The sequence below is a fragment of the Nomascus leucogenys genome, chromosome 22a, assembly GCF_006542625.1.
Source record: "Nomascus leucogenys isolate Asia chromosome 22a, Asia_NLE_v1, whole genome shotgun sequence".
NCBI classification, from domain to species: Eukaryota; Metazoa; Chordata; class Mammalia; order Primates; family Hylobatidae; genus Nomascus; species Nomascus leucogenys.
This window is the reverse complement of record NC_044402.1, coordinates 49,545,987-49,564,481: the sequence shown is the minus strand read 5'-3', so window position 1 is coordinate 49,564,481 and position 18,495 is coordinate 49,545,987. Positions and strand designations below refer to the sequence as shown.

General features: G+C 42.2%; 2 protein-coding genes across 2 annotated transcripts; both read right to left on the bottom strand.

The window, feature by feature from the left end:
- Positions 1-9,231, bottom strand: ZNF165 (zinc finger protein 165). Its single transcript, XM_003271975.4, has 4 exons — positions 8,273-9,231; positions 3,707-4,117; positions 3,288-3,426; positions 1-1,001 (listed from the first exon to the last, which is right to left on the bottom strand). The coding sequence occupies exons 2-4, from the start codon at positions 4,115-4,117 to the stop codon at positions 94-96; spliced, it is 1,458 nt and encodes a 485-aa protein (XP_003272023.2). The 5' UTR covers positions 8,273-9,231; the 3' UTR covers positions 1-93.
- A 7,699-nt stretch (positions 9,232-16,930) lies between these two features.
- LOC115832345 (olfactory receptor 1F12) lies at positions 16,931-18,131 on the bottom strand. Its single transcript, XM_030802774.1, has one exon. It carries the CDS (start codon positions 17,732-17,734, stop codon positions 16,982-16,984), a length of 753 nt encoding a protein of 250 aa, XP_030658634.1. The 5' UTR covers positions 17,735-18,131; the 3' UTR covers positions 16,931-16,981.
- Between the last annotated feature and the right edge of the window lie 364 nt (positions 18,132-18,495).

Genomic DNA, 18,495 nt, shown 5'->3' with positions numbered 1-18,495 from the left:
TTTCAGTCTTCCATCTTGCCCAATATTTATTTTTTATTTAATATTTTTCATATTGTGCCATTTCCTCAGCATTTACATACAAATTTAAGTTCCTTACATTAATAGGTTTTCCCTCATGTGAATTCTCTGGTGTTGACTAAGGTTTGAGCTCTGACTGAAGGCTCTTCCACACTCACTGCATTCATAGGGTTTTTCTCCAGTGTGAATTCTAAAGTGTCGAATAAGATGTGAGCTCACTCGGAAGGTTTTCCCACATTCACTACACTTGTAGGGTTTCTCTCTAGTGTGAATTCTCTGATGCCTGATAAGATGTGAGTTCAGGTTGAATGCTCTCCCACATTCTTTGCAACCAAAGGGTCTTTCCCCAGTGTGAATTCGCCGATGTCTAGTAAGATCTGAGCTCTCTGCAAAGCTTTTCCCACATTCATTACATTCATAGCGTCTCTCTCCAGTGTGGATTCTCTGATGCCTAGCAAGTTTTGAGCTGTGCCTGAAAGCTTTTCCACATTCATTACACTGATGAGTTTTATCTTCACTGAAAACTGCTGCATGTTTAGCAAGTTTTGGGCTCTTGAAAGATTTTCCATATTGGTGATTTTTTTCTCCAGCATAAATTATTTGATGGTTAATAAAATCTGAGTTCCATTTGAAGCTCTGGTCACAGGTACCATGTTTACAAGATTTCTGGTGTGTGAATTCATTTGAGTTCAGATTTAATCTCCTCTCACATCCATCATGGCTTATTATTTCACCTCTGACTGCATTTTTGTGGGTGAGGATTTTACCAAAACCTTCATTGTGGGCAGATGATAGTCTCTGAGACTCCCCTGATTCTTTTTCCCATTGCCTCTTTGCCCTGCCTGCAGACTTACAGATGTCTTGAGATTCACCAGATGCTTCCGATGTGTATCCTGAGATTCTTCCAGATATAATTCTCTGTGATTCCATTTTTTCAAAAATTTCCAGCTTTGGCATGGATCTACTGTTTTCACTCTCATTATCTAAAATAAAAAAGAAAGAGGGAAATATTACCTGTTTGCTGCACTAGACGAAAAGAAAATTTTGTAGCATGCTCAAGATAGTTACATATTGATATGCCTACTTTAATATATGACCTTTCACATGAGACGAATGATAGAATGAAAGACGAAGATAGGAATGAAAGAAACATTGGTAAGAGCAAGTAATGCCTGCAGTGGTTGGCAGAGAGAGGAATCAGACATGTGAAGCATATATATTAGAAAAGATTGGGAAGAGGATTGTTATCAGCAAGAACTCAAGAGATAGGGGGAGATAGAGTACGGACAAGGAACTCTACAATGTTGACTGAAGTGGATCTTGGGAACCTTGGGTTTATGATACATTTCTAGAGGGAAAATGGAGGCACTACCTCAAAGAAAGCACATGAGATCATAAGAGAGAAAAGTAAAGCTCTAATAGGTGACTGTGAAGTATGTGTGAGAAAACTTCCATCCACCTATTGTCTATTTCTTCCTCATATTCCATGGTTAATCAGTCTTCTAAATTCTGTCATCACTGTCCACTAAGTGTCCCTTGTATAAATCCCTTCCTTTACATTTCTGCTACCATCACCATAGTCTCGAACCTTACCATTTCCTATCTAGACTTTAACTGCCTCCTTGCTGTTCTGACTCTGCACTTTTCTTCTTCCTAGTTATCCTAAAGATCCTTACTAGACTAATGGTCACTAAACACTGCCATCCTTTCATACCCTACTCAAAAACCTTGAATCTCTCTCTCTCTTTTTTTGTTACAAGTCTAAATTCCCAAGCCTGGTTTCCAAGATCCATTTATGATCCAGTCTTCACAAATCCCACCTTTTGGCTCACAACTCTATACTGTGCTGGAATTGAACTGCCCTTCTTTTTATAAGGTGTCCTTTGTCTACAATACGCTAGGGCAGGAAAGAGGGTTAGGGAATGCTGTTCGTGGGGTGAGGGAAATTTACAGTTTTGTATAGGATAGATGGAGATGTTTCCAGAACAAACCTGAAGGCAGAATATGTAGAAATTTCTTAAAAATTAATGGTGGCCAGGCGCTGTGGCTCATGTCTGTAATCCCAGCACTCTGGGAGGCCAAGGCGGGTGGATCACGAGGTCAGGAGTTTGAGACCAGCCTGGCCAACATGGTGAAACCCTGTCTCTACTAAAAATACAAAAATTAGCCAGGCATGGTGGCAGGCACATGTAATTCCAGCTACTCGGGAGGCTGAGGCAGGATAATTGCTTGAACCCAGGAGGCGGAGCTTGCAGTGAGCCGAGATCACGCCACTGCACTCCAGCCTGGGTGACAGAGCAAGACTCTGTGTCAGAAAAAACAAAACAAAACAAACAAACAAACCAAAAAATTAACGGTAAGTTATTCTTGGGTTTACTATAGGAACAATTCACACCTTAAGTGATACTGCATCTATGAATCTTTTAAATAGATGAGTTTTAGAACAGAGATGAGTATTCTGTGGAAGTAGTCTCTAGAAGTATAGCTAACTTTCTAAAAAAGTGTAAAAGAGCTTTATAAGACCAAGAGCATAAGAGGAAAAATATGGATCACGGTCTATGTTACTTGTGAATTATATACTATTTCTCAGTATATCATCATGTATCTCTTTCTCTTGATCATTATATGTACTTCTCTATGAACATGTTTTGCTTCTGTCCATGTATTTCTTTTTCTTTTCCTTTTTTTCTCTTTTCATGATATTTTCTCAACTCATTCACTTTTATTTCCTTTAATTTGGTCTTATCATAAAAATGTTCTGTGTTTTGGAAATATTCTGGATAAGGAACAAAATTATCTTTTCCCCCACAATTGGCCAAAGACTCACAGGAAAACAAGTTCTCTCTCTCTCTCTTTTTTTTTTTCCTTTATGAGATGGAGTCTCGCTCTGTTGCCCAGGCTGGAGTGCAGTGGCGCGATCTCGGCTCACTGCAAGCTCCACCTTCCAGGTTCAGGCCATTCTCCTGCCTCAGCCTCCCAAGTAGCTGGGACTACAGGTGCTACGGCTAATTTTTTGTATTTTTAGTAGAGATGGGGTTTCACCATGTTAGCCAGGATGGTCTTGATCTCCTGACCTCGTGATCCACCTGCCTTGGCCTCCCAAAGTGCTGGGATTACAGGTGTGAGCCACCGCACCTGGCCACAAGTTCTCTCTTTTCACTGGGTAATAAAGGAAAGGACCACCTATAGTTACCAAGACTAGTTTGTGGAGAGAGATTCATTCCCCTGTTTCTTTAGTGATGTGCACTGTATGGCATTCTGCCCCTTACCACAGTCCCATAGGATCTGGGGTTCTGATGAATCAAAATGGGCCTTGGTTTCCACTGGTTGTAACTGGACACTAAGTGCTGGTCCAGGAGGTGACACTTTTTTCTGGAATATTTCTTGTCCATGTTCACGGGCTTGAATCTGAGAAAAATAAAGTACATTTGGGCTTATAAAAGAATCCCTGTGTTAAACATCTTCTAACAACAAAGAGAAACTCCCATAGAAATGCAAAACTGGGGAAGGAAGAATCGAGTCTGAGTCAATTGTAAAATGTAGTGTGGAATCAAACAGACAGGAAAGGAGACATAAATGCACACTGAACCAACAGCTCCTGCAAGCTAGATATGCAATCTCGGGCCTCTCCTCCCCCTGTGGGACTTTATCCATTATGGAGGTCTTAGATCTCCCATCCCCTGTGTACCTGGAGTACTGCTTTATCAGTGCCTCTCTCCAAATCTTCCAGTATGGTCACTGCCTCCTCTCCACTCTCTGGGTAATGTTCATGCACCCAGGCCTGCAAATCTCCCGGCAGGATGGTCAGGAACTGCTCTAGCACCAGCAGTTCCAGAATCTGTTCCTTGGTATGGATCTCTGGCTTCAGCCACTGACAGCAGAGCTCCCGGAGCCGGCTCAGTGCCTCACGAGGTCCAGGAGAATCCTGGTAGCAGAACTGCCTAAAAATCTGCCTGCAGAGCTCCTGCTTAAGGAGTTCACTTCTCTGTAAGCAAGCGTCCTGCCTATGGATAAATTCTTCCTCTTCTATCTTCACTATCAGAAGTCCTTCATCCTCTGGAGAGTTCTGGGCTGCAGCTTTCTTTGATTCTGTAGCCATCTGTGAATAGAATATATTATCAGAACTGCTTTGGAAAGGGTCTTCTTTAGTTTCAAGAGTCCTCCTGAGGGATCAAAAATTACTATTACTAAGAAGATGAAAGACCACATAATAAAAATCGTCATTCTCCATTACACAAAAATTTACTGGGCATTTATTGTATGCAAAAGCACTGACATACTTGGTTTCTAGAATATAACTGTTAATGATTTCTACTTCAAGATAGCTTAATTTTTAAATTTAAAAATAAGATAAATTAGAAACAATAAACTTAAATGTAATGCTAAATATTAACAAGGTACATGTTATTAAATTTTAAAAGTCACAGAGAAAATAAGGATGAAAAAAGAAAAACGGTAGAAGTGCTTCATAAAGTAGGAGATGAGAAAAGTGCAGATGGTTGCAATGGTCAAGGGAAGCTTAATGAAAACATGAAATTCTGAAGAATAGAAAAGATTTGACTAGCAGGCAGGAGAGAAAGAAATAGGAAATTACAAACAGAGAAACAGTCTGAAAAATTGGGTAAGGGTAGGAATACAGAAGAGGGAAAGCAAAACGTTTAGTAGGTTTGTATAAGAAAATTATAGAGGCAAAGCTTGGAGATGTTACTGTAGAAAACATCCACTGTCAAGTTCATGAATTTGGAGTTTATCTTTTAGGCACTGAGGAGTCACTGAAGAGGAGTCAATTCTTCTGAGCAGAATGACCTGCTGAACACTGTGGAGATGAATATGTTCTTCATTTCTAGGGTGGATGGTAATATGAAAAGATAGAGGCCACTGTATTTATGCAAGTATGAGGTTCTTTTTTTTTGTTTTTTGAGAGGGAGTCTTACTCTATCACCCAGGCTGGAGTGCAATGGCATGATCTCGGCTCACTGCAACCTCCGCCTCCCAGGTTCAAGTGATTCTCCTTCCTCAGCCTCCTGAGTAGCTAGGATTTCAGATGCACACCACCACACCTGGCTAATTTTTTGTATTTTTAGTAGAGATGGGGTTTTACCATGTTGGCCAAGCTGGTCTCAAACTCCTGACCTTGTGATCTGCCCACTGCCCATCTCAGCCTCCTAAACTGCTGGGATTACAGGTGTGAGCCACTGTGGCTGGCCTGAGGTTCTTTTATTAAACATTTCACTAAGTTGACTACTGACTGATGCAATAACATACATTTTATTAAGAATCTCATCACAAGCAAAGCATTGGGCTAGAAGTTGTACAGCAATGGCTTACAAGAAAGTCTGAATATGACACTGGGCTTGCTGCCTAATCATCATATGGGATCTTTGGTAGAAACAGGTTCTTGGGCCTTACCTCTGGAGATGCTGAGTTGGGCCCTGCTCCTAGAGATGGTTACTTGGTCAGTATGGCATATGCCTGGAAAATCTGTATTCTAATATACAGCTTAATGGATTAAACAAAAAGTCTTTGAGTTTGAAGAATAGAAAAGATTTGACTAGGATGCAGGAGAGAAAGAAATAAATTCAGCAGGAAGAACTAGTTGGGAAAAAATTATAAAACATGGATACAAAAGATTTAAATGAGAAAACATTTCACATGACATATACATCATACATGTTTGTTAAATGTTGAATGTTGAAGTATAAAATGAGTTTACGGTGGAGATACTGAATGTTCTAACTGTCCTGAGGTGGGAAGAGACTGTGAATGGTAGAAGGTATTTCCTAGAGGTGGTGGGTGTTAGAAATAAATTTTCGGTGCAGCAAAAGAAATAGCACTTGAACATGAATTTTTTCATCAAGGCAATTTTGCTTCTATACAAAGGTGCATCTCGCAGATGGAGCAACGGCGAGTGCACACCTGATCAAGGGAGGGGAAGGGGTTCTTATCTCTGACGCAGGTAGCCCCTACTGCTGTGTTGTTCCCCTATTGGCTAGGGTTGGACTGCACAGTCTAAGCTAATTCTGACTGGCTATTTTAAAGAAAGCAGGGGTATGAACCAGAGTGGTGGGGTGAGCAGTTTCAGTGGGAAGGACAGTTACAGAACAGGCGACTAAAGGTGATGCAGGTCACAGCAGGTGACCAGGGGTGACTCAGGACAGAGCAGGTGACCAGGGGAATAGATGTGAACTACTGATTGGAACTGGTGGAAAAGGTTGTTTACTGAAACTAGGGGCAAGGAGACGAGGTTAAACTTTAAAGTGGAGAACAAAGAACTGAACATACTGACATACTGATTCTTTGAAGAGAATCTTAGAACTCACTCTATTTAACATGTGGCTTAAATTGGACAATAAAGAATGAGAAAGATTCAGAAAGGAAAGGAAAGGAACAGAGTTGAGGAAGTGGGAATGAGCAGCAGGCTGACGGTGAGATCAGCTTGCAGGGTGTGATGGCTGGAGTGACTAAGAATTCTACTGCCTCTGTTAAGAAATTGCTCAACTCTAGTCTGAGTTCTTACAATTCCTAACACATACATATATGAATATATAAGTCCTTGTATTATTTTTAGTTGTTTGGCTGTTTTTTCATCAACTGATTGCTGTTCCATGAGGTTAAGGATCATGCATTATTAATTGTTCTTAAGGCTTCATATTTGTGATTGAAAGGAAAAATCAGGAAAGTTTCAGATGACTTCTGTTTTGGATAATCTGTATTTAAGATGATAATAAGACATCTACCTGGAAAAAAAAAAAAAAATAAAAAAAAAAATGGGCGGGGGTCAAGCTGTAATCCAGCACTTTGGAGGAAGGGGGGATCAGATAGAGATCGAGACATCTACACAGTGAAAGTCTTATAAAAATACTTTCCCGATCCAGCAGGACTGACAAGAATGTGAACGGAGCTTGCAGTACAATCGCCACTGCACTCAGCTGGTCACAAGCAACTCACTCAAAAAAAGAAAACTTGGAATGGGAAGACAGATTTCGACAAGTGTTGGGAACAGGCCCCCAAATCTGGCCATAAACTGGCCCCAAAACTGGCCATGAACAAAATCTCTGCAGCACTGTGACATGCTCATGATGGCCTTGATGCCCACGCTGGAAGATTCAGTTTACCGGAATGAGGGCAAAGAACACCTGGCCCACCCAGGGCAGAAAACGGCTTAAGGCGTTCTTAAACCACAAACAATAGCATGAGCGATCTGTGCCTTAAGGAAATGTTCATGCTGCAGATAACTAGCCAGAGACCATCCCTTTATTTTGGCCCATCCCTTTATTTCCCGTAAGGAATACTTTCAGTAAATCTTATGACTGGCTGGCTGTCAGTAAATAAGTGAGTAAATCTCTGTTCAAGGCTCTCAGCTCTGAAGGCTGTGAGACCCCTCATTTCCCACTCCACACTCTATATTTCTGTGTGTGTGTCTTTAATTCCTCTAGCGCCGCTGGGTTAGGGTCTCCACGACCGAGCTTGTCTCGGCAGACAAGATTCATGAAAAGGGTAGTTGAAGATATGTATCAGTATTAATTCTCCAAGAGTATGAAATAAATATCACAAGGTTCAGACTGAACCTTGGAAAACAATTTGAGTGAGTATAAGTAAGAACAAAAATTATCAGTGATAAAGAAAAAAAAAGGGCGGTTAGTTCCATGGTATATTAACCAGAGAGTCTCAATCCCTTATACTTTACTGGGCCATTCCTTTGATGTTTCTTGTTATGTTTCCTAGATGCGCTAACCAAGTAGTGTCCTAATGCTTAATGAGCATGATCTCATTTACCATAGTAAGACGGGTGTGAAGTAGGCCCATAAAATCTGAATGAAACTTCAGTTATGCTGAGCAGCTGGTTCTACGACATGTTATCTCAGCTGACAGTCCTATCTCCAGGTGTTTTATCACTTCTCATCTACTTAAAACCGAGTCCGCCTAAAGTTAGTAGCTTTAAACTAATAAATATTTATTGAGCATCTAGTGCCTTATAATATTGTGTTAGGAGGACTTACAAAAATGCGTAAGCAGATGTGTGAACAAACGCTAGGAGAGCAGACAGGAACGAGTAATTAATTATGATGAGAAACTTAGAGGTTAAAGAGCAGGGCTCCTGATGGATGAACATGCCTTGGTGGGCATGTTGGGGGAGGCGAAGACGGGTGAGAGTTTTGTTGGTGGAGAGGGAGACAGTCAGGGGAAATCCGGTAGAGACCACAAAGCAGAACAGAGGCTTCAAGGGGAATGCTGGTAAAGGCTCCCATAGTACCTTGTGTTTCTCAAGGGCAGGGGGTCAGTGTTGGCTTCACTGCATCCTCGGCACAGAGGAAATACTATTTACCGTGTCAATAAATTTCAGGACAAGCCGGGGTTGTCCCCAAGTGTCCTACAAAAGGGCGGTTACTCTTCTCAAGGGAAGCAGGGGATTGGGGGTGGTCCTCGCAGTAGTTTCTTTTGGCAGACAATGGCAGATCCGAGACATTTGGCACTCCCCGTTCCACCTGGCTGGAATGGGCAACTCCTCTTACCAGTGACCCCAAATTCAGGATCAGCAGGACAGCCCCCACCCCACGCCACCACGCCCTCTCAGCGCTCCACTATGACGTCACGCGCGGCGGAGGTAACTATGGAGACCGCCAAACCCTCAATACGTAAGCGCGCCTGCCCTCCCAACGCCGAAGCTGGTTCCACCTTTCTCCGGGATTCCTCTGAGGGCCAAGGTCTGCTCACCCAGAGGCTGCTAATTTCAAAGGCGATATGAGAGGGACTGGATGTTTGGAGGGGGACATGGGGCTGGACATCTGGGTCCCCAAACCCGGACTCACCTCTCGGACAGGGCTGATTCCGATCGGACACTTCCGGTGGAAGGACTGAGCGGCGCTACACTTCAAGGATTCCGTCCACAGGGACTTGTGAGTTTGCGCAGAAGACGGGATGCCTGTGGACTACGATTCCAAGAATCCTTCCTGGGTCTCTTAAGGCGCAGACTTTTCGCCAAAGTCCTGAAGTTCTCACGGCTTGAAGGAGGGGGTATCTTTTTTCTCCATTGTAGTAGTGTGTCTCGCTAAATAACAGAGGGGACTCCCGAAAAGAAAATGAGGTTGGCCGGGCGCGGTGTCTCACGCCTGTAGTCCCAGCACTTTGGGAGGCCGAGGCGGGCGGATCACGACGTCAGGAGATCGAGACTATCCTGGCTTACGCGGTGACACCCTGTGTCTACTAAAAATACAAAAAAAAAAAAAAAAAACATTGCCGGGCGTGGTGGCACGCACTTGTAGTCCCAGCTGCTCGGGAGGCTGAGGCAGGAGAATCGCTTGAACCCGGGAGGCGGAGCTTGCAGTGAGCCGAGACCGCGCCACTGCACTCCAGCTTGGGTGACAGAGTGAGACTCAGTCTCAGAAGAAGAAAAAATACACACTCGAGCACAAATTTTCTCAGCAAAGCAATTTACTTCTATAGAAGGGTGCGTCTCACGGATGGAGCAATGGCGAGAGCACACCTGAACAAGGGAGGGGAAGGGGTTCTTATCCCTGACGCAGGTAGTCCCTAGTGCTGTGTCGTTCCCCTACTGGCTAGGGTTGGACCTCACAGTCTAAGTTAATTCCGATTGGCTATTTTAAAGAGAGCAGGGGTATGAGCCGGAGTGGTAGGGTGAGCAGTTTCAGTGGGAAGGACGGTTACGGAACAGGTGGCTAAAGGTGACTCAGGTCAGAGCAGGTGACTCAGGACGCAGCAGGTCACCAGGGGAATAGATGTTAACTACTGATTAGAACTGGTGGAAAAGGTTGTTTACTGAAACTAGAGGCAAGGAGACGAGGAAAACGGAAGAAGTTAAACTTTAAAGTGGAGAACAAAGAACTGAACATACTGACGTACTGATTCTTTGAAGAGAAATTTAGAACTCACTGTATTTAACAAGGAGTTCAAGGCCAGCCTGGCCAACATGGTGAATCCCCGTCTCTACTAAAAATATAAAGAGTAGCTGGGTGTGGTGGTGGACGCCTGTAGTCCCAGCTACTTGGGAGGCTGAGACAGGAGAATCGCTTGAACCCAGGAGGTGAAGGTTACAGTGAGCTGAGATCATGCCATTGCACTCCAGCCTGGGCGACAGAGCAAGAATCCATCTCAAAAAGAAAAAAAAAAAAAAGTTTATTCGGGAATAGGAAATTGCAATAAAAATAGACGTGCCAGAGTAAACTATGTTTCTATTCAGGAAGGTAAAGGAAGACAAAGGTTTTTAAAGGAAGAATGGGGAGGATTATGTAATTGTTTTGAAATAATTATCCTTGGCTACAAAGATCGGTAACAAGGATGACACCAGTCTGAGGTTAGACAAACAGTTGCTGGGCAGATGTCCTTGCAGAAGTATTTTTGGTGTAAGGTGGGTTTTGCAGTCATATGTGATAGTTTTCTTATGAGGCATACAAGCCTGAGAAGTGTCTCTTCATAGCCCTCCCTGGCTCTATCTGTGGGATTATTGCTTTTGTTTTTATTTTTTAACACTAGTGGGCCGGGCGTGTTGGCTCACTTTTCTAATTTCCCGCTTTGCGAGGCAAAGGCAGGAGGATTAATTGAACTCAGGAGTTGGAAACCAGCCTGGGCAACATAGCTGGGACCTCGTCTCTACAAAAATTAAAAAAAAAAAAAATTAGCTGGGGGTTGTAGAGTGCACCTGTACTCCCAGCTACTCAGGAGGCTGAGGCAGGAGGATCGCCTGAGCCCAGGAGGTGGTGGCTGCAATGGTGAGCTGTGATTGCACCACTGCACTCTAGCCTGAGTGACTCCTGCCTCTATTTAAATCTCAGGTGGTGAAATTGAAGCCCACACAGCAGGGTTGCAACTGAAACTTCACCTCCTCTGCAAAACTTTCCTGCATTCCCAGGCAACTTTTCTTCTGAGGCCTTGTTTGATTCATCCGCTTACCCCAGTGGAACTCAGATATTCAAAATGGTATTAATTATAACCACTGGCTGTCATTGGTCCATACGTGGCCTTAAAGTGTGAACATTTTTTAATCCATTACCTAGTCTATAAGAACTATAGATTGACAACAACTTAGATTTAATACTACTCTTTTTCTAGTCCCTCTCTGTACTACCTCTCATCTGAGGAAACACTATCACAAATTTTGTATTTGTTGTTCTCTTGCTTTCTAACAAGATGATTCTATTTGATATGAACCATTTTGTCCCTGAAAGTGGTGGCAGGGGAGTTCACACGAGGGAGTGCCCAAAACCGTCCTAGTTGGGGCTGGTTGAGATTCCAAAGAAAGCACTTGTGCCAAGGTGTTCAGTCCAAAGCATTTATTAAGGGAACTTACATAGTGTTGCGGAAATCCTCCCCATGGATAGTGAGAGAAAAGGGATGTTCTACCTAGATACATCTGCAGTGAGGGGGTCAGAGTATAGAGTTTATATGAGGGTTTAAAGAATTTGGCTTGGGGCCAGAGCTAGTTTCTTTCAGTGTTTTCGGCGACAACTTAGATACCTTTATCAGTGCCTGGGAATGTTCAAGACCCAAGTTTGGGTTCAAGCATGCTGGGAAAAATCTGCAGCTGGCTAGGTCACAGAGAGGTCAAGGCACTCCGATTTGCAGTCACAGAATAGTCAAGGCTCTGTGATTTCCAGTCAGAGATCCTGCAATCCATTTTCCTGACTGGCTCTTACAATCTCACATGCCTGTCTCTTCCTATATGTTCCCTGAGCTGGTCAGAAAGGGTGGGATCATCGGCGATTTCTTTCCCCTGGCTTTATGAAACACTGCAAACAAAACCTACACTAATAGTAAATACAAGTGCACCTGACAAGATCTAAAATCACATTTTCCAAAAGGCTTCCTAGCAGAGCTTTCCACCAAGGACCCCATCCTGGAAAACATGACTGTGTAGACCACCAGGCATACCGTATGTGTTCAGTAAGCTGTAATTGCTTTCGTGAGTGAAGGACGGATTGATTAACTTCAGCTTCTTTGGAATATACACACAATGTTCACTTTTGTAAAGGGCGCAGGTTCCCCCTTGCACAGGTGTCAGCATCTCTAGGGCCATTTGGTTTTGTAGACCACTTTTTTCATTGCAGCTGTTTCAGTGTTCAAGGCCTCCATACCATGTTTGGTGTCATTCAAAGCTGTGGAGACAAATCTCTGAAGGGCTTCCAGCTTCTACACGATATCGGAAGAACCTCCTGGAGGCACAAATATAGTCAATAAGTAATCCCACCAAGAAAAAACAGATCTACTCCACCGACCTCTCCAGATGGACTCATTGAGGGATACAGGAATGGTGCCAGAGATTCTGGAGTCATCCAAGCCACCCCAGGGGAAGCCAGGGCCAGAGGTTAGTAGCAGAGAGCCACTGGGTGCCATCTGGGGCAATTCAGTATATTCCTGTCTTACAAGACTGTGTGACACATCAATCTGTGATCTTAAGGATAATGGTGTGTTGGCATTGGGCAATTGGGAGGAAACCTAGGTACTAGGAGAATACCTTAGGTATTACCTGAATGTCTTTAGAGTAATTATGTTGTTCTCAACAGATCTATGCAACTCAAGAGAGCATCCTTGCTGTAAGGATGAGCTAAAGAAAGCCATCCCACATTTGCCAGTATGATCTCCATTGCCAGAACCTGGTGCTCTTCAGGGCAGTTTTCACTTTGATGGTTGCCTCCTATGGGACATGTTTAGGGAAAAACTTGAATTTTGTCTGTAGTTGTTCAATGTCATATCTCAATCACTCACATTTGCATGTGTGGTGTTAGAGAAATCTAGGGTATGTATTTATATGTATTGTCCAGTTATGCAAGTTTGTACAGAGATCCAGTCTTTACCCAGTAGTGGCTCAGTCCACCATGGAGTTCCTACATGACTATTCAAGGGCATAAGACCAAACACTCAGCAGTTAGGTTGGCCATGCAGATGGGCTGTGTGATGGCCCCAGTCCAGGAAAACATTTTGGAAGGATTTCCAGGTGCCAGTGGGAATGATATAACAGCAAAGGAGAAGCTTGCAAAAGGCCACTCACATTGCCTATGGATGTGAGTGCATATCAGTATCCCTTCTCTTAGGGAGTGGGCCAGTATAATCTATTTGCCATGTGTCAATGGCTTTCTCTCCTCTTTTTATGTTTTTAGTGGTCATTGGCACTTGCTGGCGATGGGCCTGGCAATAAATAGGACAATTTTTTATTGTCTTTTCTACTGTTGTTTGGACACTGGTAAGCCAACTTGTTGGGCTAGTTTCCACATAGTATGCAGCCCCCTATGACCTCTCTTCTGATGTATCAGTGTGCTGTATCTGTTTCTTCAGAGGTGATCACTGACTAGGCTCCGGCCAGAATATTCTCTTACATATTTCCATTAGGGGATGATTGTTTGAGCTGCTACATGGAACACTGTGACTTCAGCTCTTGCTTGTTGCAATTGGTCCCAAATGTCTGCCCATAGTTGTGCTCCCCACAATGCCTTTCATTTATGGACCATTGATCCTTTTTCCATTGCTGAATTCCTTTTGCTAATATTTGTATTTTTTTGGCCTCGTAATTATGAATGGGATTTGTCTAGTTCAATGTTGCCTAATCTCTGCCAGATTTTGATATTAATATTGCTCATTTTGAATACATTTTATAAGTTTTAAAAAATGTTCTGGTAATTATTTAAGGTTTGGTAGAAATACCTTATGAACTCTTCCAGGTTTGGTTCTTTTTGGATGTTAGTCCTTTGAAAAGTTTATGCATTCTATGGAAATCAGTCTGTCCAGATTTTGTATCTGTCGGTTTTGATAAATTTGTTTTCGTAGAAAATTATTTTGTTTAGATTTCCAAACTTTTTTGCATAGTTTAAACTAAAGTAGTAAAGCACCTTAGTTTTATGTTTCTTCACATTTTCTGTTTCTGTAGATATTTCCTCTGTTTATGGTTGTGTATATTTGTGCTCTGCTCTTTTTTTGTTAGTTTAGGTAGTAGTTTCTCTATTTTCTTTTCTTTTTTTTTTTTTGAGATGGAGTCTCGCTCTGTCTCCCAGGCTGGAGTGCAGTGGTGCCATCTCGGCTCACTGCAAGCTCCGCCTCCCGGGTTCACGCCATTCTCCTGCCTCAGTCTCCCAAGTAGCTGGGACTACAGGCGCCCGCCACCACGCCTGGCTAATTATTTTTGTATTTTTTTTTTAGTAGAGACAGGGTTTCACTGTGTTAGCCAGGATGGTCTCAATCTCCCGACCTCGTGATCCACCCGCCTCGGCCTCCCAAAGTGCTGGGATTACAGGCGTGAGCCACTGCACCCAGCCTCTCTATTTTCTTAATTGTTTTTAAAATATCAATCTCTTGGATTTATTTATTTACTTAGTTTTCTGTTTTCTGATTCATTAATTTCTTATTTTCTCTTAATTTCTTCTGCATCCCTTTGGTTTATTTTGTTGTCTTTTTCTAACCTTTCAGTTGGATCCTTAATTAATTAGAAAATCTATATTTTATGTGCTTATGGCTATGAATTCCCCTTTGCACACTGCTGTAGCTCTTCTCATACTTCTCTTATGTAGTGTTTTGATTGTTGTCATTTTTCCAGATATCCTTAAGTGTTTATATTTTCTTCTTGAAGCAATACTTAGGAGAGAATTAAAAACATTTCAAATGGGGGACTTTCTCTTTCTGATTATGTCATTAATTTTTAGTTTTACTGAATTATATTCAGAGAATGTCTTAACTGTTTCATTATAGGTGCTGTTACAGTTGACACACAGGAAGTTTATAGGTAGTGATCTCAGGATGAACACCTGTGAGACAGTAAAGGCAGCAGCATTGGGCAGAAGGGAGAAGGTGGGCTGTGATGCAATTACAACAAAAGCTTTGGCTGCTCCCATAGAACTAACATGGTCTTTCAGAGTTGTCCTGAGGAGGTTAGGACTTTATACTGCCTCAAGAGACCAGTATCTGGTTGCAGCTTATCCTACGGTGGGGTCATGACCTTGGGCCAAGTTGTTCTTTCCAGCTGAGGGCAGTTTCTGGAGAGGGGCTGAGAGTGAGGACTGTCTGAAAAGGCTACTAGCCACAACACTCCCAGCAACTGGAGAAATGCATTCTTCAGCCCTGAAAGGGGATCTGGGAGGCACAGCATGGTGTTCAGTACAGATGAAAATTGGAGATATTCTCTTTCTTGGTCTTCCTTGTACTTAGGGCAAGGGCATGTGTTCTGTTTGACTAATCAAATACAGCCTTCCTGCAATTTGAATCAAGGATAGGTGGTACAAAGAACTAGAAGCAGTGGAAAATCTCTCTAGTAGTGGTGGCAGTGGCAAAAATGTCCAGTTTATGGATCAGCAGTGGCATCAAGCTAGCATAGGCATCCAACATCCAGGGCAGGCAGTGTCAGTGGCACAAGCTGTGAGGCCCAGTGTTCAGTGACAATAACTTTGGTGGTCAGCCCCTGAGATGGTTCTATATGTTGTTTTGGCTGTGGGCCTCTCAGTCTAGTCCTCCAACCCTTCCAGCAATTTTTCAACTACCCAACTCTTTATCTTTTAAATCTCTGCTTCTCCCTGTAAATTATTATATCATATAAAATGGTTGAATATATTTTTACCAAGTTTGAAGAGATATTTTGGATTGTGTGACTTAAAATTGGGATATATAGCATATGAAAAAATGCACTTTTTCAGGGCTCTGGGCGACATTGTAGACACAGAAAACAGCCAGTTAAATCAGATATGAGCTCCAAATCAAAAGCCACAAAGGCATAAGCTTTCATTACAGATATAGTCTACATATAGATAACTTTATGCATAGTCCAGAGTAAATGACAAATGCAGAATTTTAAGCATTAAAATGACATTAATAGCATGCCAGACAATTCTTGGAAGACTAGCATGAAGATTTGTATAGATATAGATGTAGACGTAAATTTCACTTTTTACACATGGGAATACAGACAAATTATAGGAAAGATATACAATATAATCATAAAACGTGCATAGGTGCAAAACATCAGAGTGAGAAATAACTCTATCCCTCACTCTCATCAGTCTCTAATATAGACTCTACTACATTCAGGTTAATTTTTTTGATTGTTTATTCACACTAATATACCATGCTACCTCTTACCCACAAACCTTCCTTGTGTGTTTCGAATATTGTCATCATTCCTATGTAAAACGTACCCATTTTGAGGACCCAGATTAACTGTTGTCTTTTTCCCGAGGCTGTATTTGACCTCGTAAGCCCTCACCAATATCCTCTCTCTTTGACCTCACATTGCAGCTATGATTCGAATCTTTCATTACATAGTAATTTTATTCTACCATGTTTTTTATGCACAACAACATGGCTACCTACTCAAGTCCACTCTGGGAGGAGAGCAGTTCTGGGAAAATGCTCCATTTTGTGCTCCCTGTGGTATATTCACATATTTATCTGAGCTGTATGTGATGTCTTAGTGATACATTCAAATGTTTATTTTATATTTTTATTGTGATTTTTAGGGACTTTATATATAAATAGTTGCCCACATCAATAATATCGTAGGGTGCTCAAATTAATAATAAGATTATGTTATTCCTAGAGTTCGTAGTAAACTTAGGTTAGTAATAAGTCTAATTAGATATTTAATAACAGCTTTGCAATTATGATGAGAATGAAAGTGATATTAAAATATGACTCCTGTTGAACTCCTTTCAGCCTGTATAAATCATTGGGAGAAGATTTTTCTTTGGCTTAGGGTCTTTTTTTTTTTTTTTTTTTTTTTCGAGACGGAGTCTTGCTCTGTCACCCAGGCTGGAGTGCAGTGGCGCAATCTCGGCTCACTGCAAGCTCCGCCTCCCGGGTTCACGCCATTCTTCTGCCTCAGCCTCTCCGAGTAGCTGGGACTACAGGCGCCCGCCACCACGCCCGGCTAATTTTTTTTTTTTTTGTATTTTTTAGTAGAGACGGGGTTTCACCGTGGTCTCGATCTCCTGAGCTCGTGATCCGCCCGCCTCGGCCTCCCAAAGTGCTGGGATTACAAGCGTGAGCCACCGCGCCCGGTCTTTTTTAAAGTCCCCTTCAGTTCATGGTTTCTTAAACTGTAAGTGAATGGATTCAACACAGGCACTACAACCATAAAAATGACTGATGCGGCTGAGTCTTTTTCAGTAGAGTGATTGGATAATGGGCTCATATAGACCCCTGTGATTGCTCCACAGAAAAGAATGACCAAGGCAAGGTGAGATCCACAGGTAGAGAAAGCCTTGAGTTTTCCTTGGGCAGAAGGGACTTTCATCACAATGAGGATATAGGATACCAGGATACACACTGAAGGTACCACAAAGATCAGCCCCACCGTAGCCAGAACACTCAACTGATTAAGACTGGTGTCAGAACAGGACAGAGGGAGGAGAGAGTTGATATCACAGAAGAAATGGTGGATAACATTATCAGAGCAGAAGTGCAGATGGACCATCATAAGAGTGTGCAAGAGAGGGTTCAAAATGGCAACGACCCAAGGTACAGCTACCAGACAGGCACAGAGGCGTGGGGCCATAATGGTGGAGTAATGTAAAGGGTGACAGATGGCCACATAACGGTCATATGCCATCACTGTGAGAAGAAAATTGTCCATACTGGCAAACATCATACAGAAATACATCTGAGCCAGGCAGCCAGGATAGGAGATGGTTTGGGTTTGGGTTTGGATGTTCAGTAGCATCTTGGGGACTGTGGCTGAGGGAAGGCAGAGGTCTACCAAGGACAGATTGGCAAGGAAGAAATACATGGGTGTGTGGAGGCAATGATCTGAGCCAATGGACAGCAAGATGAGTAAGTTTCCAAACAGCCCTGTTAAATAGAGCACAGGAAAAGTGCAAAGAGTAGAACCTGCTGTTGTTGCCAACTTGAGAAGCCCAGGAGGAGAAATTCAGAGATATTGGTTTGATTTTTCTTTTCTATTGCTTGAATATATCTGCATGAAGACCCAGAAGATGATATATTTTTGCCAGTAAAAAAAATGTTCCTTGTTATTTTTTATATATTCACCTAGTCTAGTACCACTTACTAAATGTTCTTTCTTTAGGCCATCCTACCTTCTCTCTGATGCTGTCTCTCAAACCTCACTGAACCTTAGGTATGTCCTACCTCATCAGTTGTCTTTATATCTATCCTCTCTTACTGGAACCTCGCCTTATCCAAGATGTCCATGCAATCTGTATATATCTCCCCTCAGTAAGCAGAGATTCTTTTCCTACTTGTGATGTTGTTACCAACTCTTGCATGTTCTGCTTTGTATATGACTGTCTGACTGCTGTGTGTTGAAATGCATCAATGAGTCTGACATACTAAATGACTTTATGTCATAAAATGAGATTTAAATGAAGAATTTTTCCAAATATTTTTCCAATACTATATGAACCCCACCTGCTTGAAAACCAGTTAGACACCTACCATTTAGGATTAATAAAATGAAAATAAATGATATTATTTATTCAAGATTCAAAAGAAAAATGTTAATTTGCTTGACAAGTATAAAAAGTTAAGCCT